The 8322-nt window shown below is 44.8% G+C and overlaps 1 protein-coding gene across 1 annotated transcript in view; it reads right to left on the bottom strand.

Moving 5' to 3' along the window:
* Nucleotides 1-7115: 7115 nt before the first annotated feature.
* Nucleotides 7116-8322, bottom strand: part of LOC144676549 (HHIP-like protein 1) — a 38207-nt gene continuing 37000 nt past the window's right edge. Inside the window, exon 9 of the mRNA XM_078536952.1 lies at nt 7116-7858. Within this exon, the coding sequence (XP_078393078.1) occupies nt 7137-7858 (722 nt within the window). The 3' untranslated portion in view covers nt 7116-7136. The remainder of the gene's footprint in view (nt 7859-8322) is intronic.

Genomic DNA, 8322 nt, shown 5'->3' with positions numbered 1-8322 from the left:
TGTAATGTACATACAGTGTAATATACCCCTCCTGTAATATTCACCCGGTGTAATATACCCCTACTGTAATATGCACTTGGTGTAATATACCCCTCCTGTAATATACACGGTGTAATATACCCCTCCTGTAATATGCACTTGGTGTAATATACCACTCCTGTAATATACACAGTGTAATTTACTCCTGCTGTAATATGCACCTGGTGTAACATACCCCTCCTGTAATATACACAGTGTAATATACCCTTCCTGTAATATGCACTTGGTGTAATATACCCCTCCTGTAATATGCACTTGGTGTAATATACCCCTCCCATATTATGCACCTGGTGTAATATACCCCTCCTGTAATATGCACTTGGTGTAATATACCCCCCCCCCCGTAATACACCCAGTGTAATATACCCCTCCTGTAATATGCACCTGGTGTAATATACCCCTCCTGTAATATGCATCTGGTATAATATACCCCTCCTGCAATATACACAGGGTGTAATATACCCCTCCGGTAATATGCACTTGGTGTAATATACTCCTCCTGTAATATGCACTCGATGTAATATACCCCTCCTGTAATATGCGCCCTGTGTAATATATTCCTCCTGTAATATGCACCCGGTGTAATAGACCCTTCCTGTAATATGCACCCGGTGTAATATACACCTCCTGTAAGATGCACCTGGTGTAATATACCCCTTCTGTAATATGCATCTGGTGTAATATACCCCTCCTGCAATATACACAGGGTGTAATATACCCTTCCTGTAATATGCACTTGGTGTAATATACTCCTCCTGTAATATGCACTCGATGTAATATACCCCTCCTGTAATATGCACCTGGTGTAATATACACCTCCTGTAATATACACAGTGTAATATACCCCTCCTGTAATATACACAGGGTGTAATGTACCCCTCCTGTAATATGCACCCGGTGTAATATAACCCACCTGTAATATGCACCTGGTGTAATATACACCTCCTGTAATATACACAGTGTAATATACCCCTCCTGTAATATACACAGGGTGTAATGTACCCCTCCTGTAATATGCACTTGGTGTAATATACCCCTCCTGTAATATGCACTTGGTGTAATATACCCCTCCTGTAATATGCACCTGGTGTAATATAACCCTCCTGTAATATGCACCTGGTGTAATATACCTCTCCTGTAATATGCGCCCTGTGTAATATATTCCTCCTGTAATATGCACCCGGTGTAATAGACCCTGTAATATGCACCCGGTGTAATATATTCCTCCTGTAATATGCACCCGGTGTAATAGACCCTGTAATATGCACCCGGTGTAATATACCCCTCTTGTAATATGCACCTGGTGTAATATACCCCACCTGTAATATGCATCTGGTGTAATATACCCCTCCTGCAATATACACATGGTGTAATATACCCCTCCTGTAATATGCACTTGGTGTAATATACTCCTCCTGTAATATGCACTCGATGTAATATACCCCTCCTGTAATATGCACCTGGTGTAATATACACCTCCTGTAATATACACAGTGTAATATACCCCTCCTGTAATATACACAGGGTGTAATGTACCCCTCCTGTAATATGCACTTGGTGTAATATACCCCTCCTGTAATATGCACTTGGTGTAATATACCCCTCCTGTAATATGCACCCGGTGTAATATAACCCTCCTGTAATATGCACCTGGTGTAATATACCCTTCCTGTAATATGCGCCCTGTGTAATATATTCCTCCTGTAATATGCACCCGGTGTAATATACCCCTCCTGTAATATGCACTTGGTGTAGTATACCACTCCTGTAATATACACAGTGTAATTTACTCCTGCTGTAATATGCACCTGGTGTAACATACCCCTCCTGTAATATACACAGAGTAATATACCCTTCCTGTAATATGCACTTGATGTAATATACCCCTCCTGTAATATGCACTTGGTGTAATATACCCCTCCTGTAATATGCACCTTGTGTAATATACACCTCCTGTAATATACACAGTGTAATATACCCTCCTGTAATATACACAGGGTGTAATGTACCCCTCCTGTAATATGCTTCCCGTGTAATATATTCCTTCTGTAATATGCACCCGGTGTAATAGACCCTTCCTGTAATATGCACCCGGTGTAATATACCCCTCCTGTAATATGCACCTGATGTAATATACCCCTCCTATAATATGCACCTGGTGTAATATACCCCTCCTGTAATATACACAGTGTAATATACCCCTCCTGTAATATACACAGTGTAATATACCCCTCCTGTAGTATGCACATGGTGTAATATACCCCTCCGGTAATATGCACTCAGTGTAATATACCCCTCCTGTAATATGCACGGTGTAATATACCCCTCCTGTAACATATAGTGTAATATACCCCTCCTGTAATATGCACTTGGTGTAAAATACCCCCCCTGTAATATGCACTTGGTGTAATATACCCCTCTGGTAATATGCACCTTGTGTAATATACCCCTCCTGTAATGTGCACCTGGTGTAATATACCCCCTTGTAATACACCCAGTGTAATATACCCCTCCTGTAATATGCACTTGGTGTAATATACCCCTCCTGTAATATGCACTTGGTGTAATATACCCCTCCTGTAATATACAGTGTAATATACCCATCCTGTAATATGCACTTGGTGTAATATACCCCTCCGCTAATATGCACTCAGTGTAATGTACCCCTCCTGTAATATGCACTTGGTGTAATATACCACTCCTGTAACATACACAGTGTAATTTACTCCTGCTGTAATATGCACCTGGTGTAACATACCCCTCCTGTAATATACACAGTGTAATATACCCTTCCTGTAATATGCACTTGGTGTAATATACCCCTCCTGTAATATGCACTTGGTGTAATATCCCCCACCCATAATATGCACCTGGTGTCATATACCCCTCCTGTAATATGCACTTGGTGTAATATAACCCCCCCCCTTAATACACCCAGTGTAATATACCCCTCCTGTAATATGCACCTGGTGTAATATACCCCTCCTGTAATATGCATCTGGTGTAATATACCCCTCCTGCAAATACACAGGGTGTAATATACCCCTTCTGTAATATGCACTAGGTGTAATATACCCCTCCTGTAATATGCACCCAGTGTAATATAACCCTCCTGTAATATGCACCTGGTGTAATATACCCCTCCTGTAATATGCACTTGGTGTAATATACTACCTCCTGTGATATGCACTTGGTGTAATATACTCCTCCTGTAATATGCACTCAATGTAATATACCCCTCCTGTAATATGCACCCGGTGTAATATACCCCTCCTGTAATATACAGTGTGTAATATACCCCTCCTGTAATATACACAGGGTGTAATGTACCCCTCCTGTAATATGCACTTGGTGCAATATACCCCTCCTGTAATATGCACTTGGTGTAATATAACCCTCCTGTAATATGCACCTGGTGTAATATACCCCTCCTGTAATATGCACCTGGTGTAATATACCCCGCCTGTAAAATGCACCTGATGTAATATACCCCTCCTATAATATGCACCTGGTGTAATATACCCCTCCTGTAATATACACAGTGTAATATACCCCTCCTGTAATATACACAGTGTAATGTACCACTCCTGTAACATACACAGTGTAATTTACTCCTGCTGTAATATGCACCTGGTGTAACATACCCCTCCTGTAATATACACAGTGTAATATACCCTTCCTGTAATATGCACTTGGTGTAATATACCCCACCCATAATATGCACCTGGTGTCATATACCCCTCCTGTAATATGCACTTGGTGTAATATAACCCCCGCCCCCACTGCAATACACCCAGTGTAATATACCCCTCCTGTAATATGCACCTGGTGTAACATACCCCTCCTGTAATATGCATCTGGTGTAATATACCCCTCCTGTAATATGCACTTGGTGTAATATACTCCTCCTGTAATATGCACTCGATGTAATATACCCCTCCCGAAATATGCACCCGGTGTAATATACCTCTGCTGTAATATACACAGTGTAATATACCCCTCCTGTAATATACACAGGGTGTAATGTACCCCTCCTGTAATATGCACTTGGTGTAATATACCCCTCCTGTAATATGCACCCAGTGTAATATAACCCTCCTGTAATATGCAACTGGTGTAATATACCCCGCCTATAATATGCACCTGATGTAATATATCCCACCTGTAATATACACAGTGTAATATAACCCTCCTGTAATATGCACCTGGTGTAATATACCCCTTCTGTAATATGCACCTGATGTAATATACCCCTCCTATAATATGCACACAGATGTAATATACCCCACCTGTAATACACACAGTGTAATATACCCCTCCGGTAATATGCACTCAGTGTAATATACCACTCCTGTAATATGCACGGTGTAATATACCCCTCCTGTAACATATAGTGTAATATACCCCTCCTGTAATATGCACTTGGTGTAAAATACCCCTCCTGTAATATGCACTTGGTGTAATATACCCCTCTTGTAATATGCACCTTGTGTAATATACACCTCCTGTAATATACACAGTGTAATATACCCCTCCTGTAATATACACAGGGTGTAATGTACCCCTCCTGTAATATGCACCCAGTGTAATATGACCCTCCTGTAATATGCACCTGGTGTAATATACCCCTCCTGTAATATGCACTTGGTGTAATATACTCCTCCCGTAAAATGCACTCGATGTAATATACCCCTCCCGAAATATGCTCCCGGTGTAATATACCTCTGCTGTAATATTCACAGTGTAATATACCCCTCCTGTAATATACACAGGGTGTAATGTACCCCTCCTGTAATATGCACTTGGTGTAATATACCCCTCCTGTAATTATGCACCCAGTGTAATATAACCCTCCTGTAATATGCAACTGGTGTAATATACCCCTCCTGTAATATACGCCCTGTATAATATCTTCCTCCTGTAATATGCACCCGGTGTAATAGACCCTTCGTGTAATATGCACCCGGTGTAATATACCCCTCCTGTAATATACACCTGGTGTAATATACCCCTCCTGTAATATGCACCTGATGTAATATACCCCTCCTATAATATGCACCTGGTGTAATATACCCCTCCTGTAATATACACAGTGTAATATACCCCTCCTGTCATATGCACTTTGTGTAATATACCCCTCCGGTAATATATAGTGTAACATACCCCTCCTGTAATATGCACTTGGTGATAATATACCCCTCCTGTAATATGCACTTGGTGTAATATACCCCTCTTGTAATACACACCTGGTGCAATATACCCCTCCTGTAATATATAGTGCAATATACCCCTCCTATAATATGCACTTGGTGTAATATACCCCTCCTGTAATATGCACTTGGTGTAATATACCCCTCTTGTAATACACACCTGGTGTAATATACCCCTCTTGTAACATGCACCTGGTGTAATATACCCCTCCTGTAATATGCACCTGATGTAATATACCCCACCTGTAATATGCACTTGGTGTAATATACCCCTCCTGTAATATGCACTTGGTGAAATATAACCCTCCTGTAATATACAGTGTAATATACCCCTCCTGTAATATGCACCTGGTGTAATATATGCCTCTTGTAATATACACAGTGTAATATACCCCTCCTGTAATATGCACTAGGTGTAATATACTCCTCCTGTAATATGCACCCGGTGTAATATACCCCTCCTGTAATATGCACCTGCTGTAATATACCCCCCTTGTAATACACCCAGTGTAATATACCTCTCCTGTAATATGCACTTGGTGTAATATACCCCTCCTGTAATATGCACCTGATGTAATATACCCGTCCTGTAATATGCAGCTGGTGTAATATACCCCTCCTGTAATATGCACCTGCTGTAATATACCCCCCTTGTAATACACCCAGTGTAATATACCCCTCCTGTAATATGCACTTGATGTAATATGCAATTGGTATAATATACCCCTCCTGTAATATACAGTGTAATATACCCCTCCTGTAATATGCCATTGATGTAATATACCACTCCTGTAATATGCACTTGGCGTAATATACCCCTCCTGTAATATGCACTTGGTGTAATATACCCCTCTTGTAATATGCACCTGGTGTAATATACCCCTCCTGTAATATGCACCTGATGTAATATACCCCTCCTGTAATATGCACCTGGTGTAATATACCCCTCTTGTAATATGCACCTGGTGTAATATACCCCTCGTGTAATATGCACCTGATGTAATATACCCCTCCTGTAATATGCACCTGGTGTAATATACCCCTCCTGTAATATGCACTTGGTGTAATATACCCCTCTGGTAACATGCACCTGGTGTAATATACCCCTCCTGTAATATGCACCTGATGTAATATACCCCACCTGTAATATGCACTTGGTGTAATATACCTCTCCTGTAATATGCACTTGGTGAAATATAACCCTCCTGTAATATACAGTGTAATATACCCCTCCTGTAATATGCACCTGGTGTAATATATGCCTCTTGTAATATACACAGTGTAATATACCCCTCCTGTAATATGCACTAGGTGTAATATACTCCTCCTGTAATATGCACCCGGTGTAATATACCCCTCCTGTAATATGCACTTGGTGTAATATACCCCTCCTGTAATATGCACCCGGTGTAATATACCCCTCCTGTAATATGTACTTGGTGTAATATACCCCTCCTGCAATATAACACACCCTATGTGGAAAGAGCAGTGGAGTAGAACTGTTTGGACAGCTGTATAAAAGAGCTGGCACAGGCACGATGGGTAGAATGGCCTCGTTCTGTGCTGTATGACTCTACGATGTGTGCGAGATTTATATCTTTGAAATAGGGGGTGACCCTCTAACCTCATTGCACTTGGATGAGCGCAGTGCCACGGGAGGGCCACTAGTCTGGAGGACGAGCCGGAGCAGGGCAACCGGGGACTGGCGTGTTTCCAAAGGGCGTTACCTGGAGCGCTTCGAGAAGCAAGAACGCGTGGCGGAGTTGTTGTGTTGTGTGTGGGGGTGGGGGAGCCAAAATATTGGGTCGAAGAGTCTTGATTTAGCGGAAAAGCGAGCGGCAAAGGATTGGAACCGGAGTCGCGTGGTTTTTCTTTTCAACGTGAGGTTTATTGAGCCGCTTTGCCGCAGCTGACGCCAGCGTCTTCGTCGTGCGAGCAGTTGTGTTCCCCGATCGGCCCGTGTTGACACTGCAGCAGGTCCCTCTCCTGCCCTCCGCACCGCACGTCATCGAGCAGGATGCGCCGGGACCCCTCCCCCGCCCCGAACTCCGCCTTCCTGGCGGCCCGAGCCTCGCCCCGGTACCCGAGCTGCCGGCACACCACCGCCGCGGCCTTGGAGTTCCACAAGTCGTCGCACACCGTGCCCCACTCCCCGCCCACGTGGACCTCCACCCTCCCTTCCCCTGACCGCCGCCTTTGGCCGGCCAGCCGCACCGCCCCGTCCCTTGGCTTGAGGCGCTTCCTCTTGCCCGCCTTTGAACCTTGACCCTGGCGCCGACTGGCCGCCGAGCCCCGGCTGCCCTTCCTCTTGCCGCCCGTCGGCCGGCCCTCCTTCGGCCGAGCTCTCTCCGCCTTCGTCGGCGGCTTTGGCAGCGTCGTCTGCGGCCGCTGGCTCTTGGGCGGGGCTTTGGTCGTGGCGGGGCGTGGCACCTCCCAGTGCCAGCTCGAGGTGGGTGCCCGCGGCGCGGCGGTTGTGTGCCGGGTTCTTTCTTTCTGAGCCCCCTTGGAGGTGACGACCTTTGGCCTCTGCGTTGGGGCCCTGGTCGGCCTGGGCCTGGGCCTGGTGGTGTTAGGCGTGGCCGCCGTGGTTTTAGACTCCAGGATGAGTCCTGTGGAGACAGATGGAGCGGATTCAGGTTAGTTTACACCGATTTCACTCTCGCCTCCTCTGGATCCTCACCCTTCACCCCAAACCCATTCCCACAGCTGTCAGAACACAGAGATTTCCATTGGCACTGGAACCTTCTCCATAACCCACGTTTCTGCTGTCTCTTCATTGTGCACTGACCTGGCTCAGTATTTCCTGTCTCACATTCTCTATCTCTTCCACCCTGAGCTGATGTCATTTTACTTTGTTCCTTTCAAGAAATTGTGACAACTGAAGCGCAGGAGGGTGACAGCGTGATGTGCGACGGCGTGACGTGCGACCGCGTGACGTGCGACGGCGTGATGTGCGACAGCGTGACGTGTGACAGCGTGACGTGTGATGTGTGACGTGTGACCGCGTGACGTGCGACCGTGTGACGGCGTGACGTGTGACGGCGTGACGTGCGACGGCGTGACGTGCGACCGT

Source organism: Cetorhinus maximus, unplaced genomic scaffold, assembly GCF_964194155.1.
Source record: "Cetorhinus maximus unplaced genomic scaffold, sCetMax3.hap1.1 HAP1_SCAFFOLD_1690, whole genome shotgun sequence".
Lineage (NCBI taxonomy): Eukaryota > Metazoa > Chordata > Chondrichthyes > Lamniformes > Cetorhinidae > Cetorhinus > Cetorhinus maximus.
The sequence above is the reverse complement of the archived record's forward strand: the minus strand, read 5'-3'. Positions and strand labels throughout refer to the sequence as shown.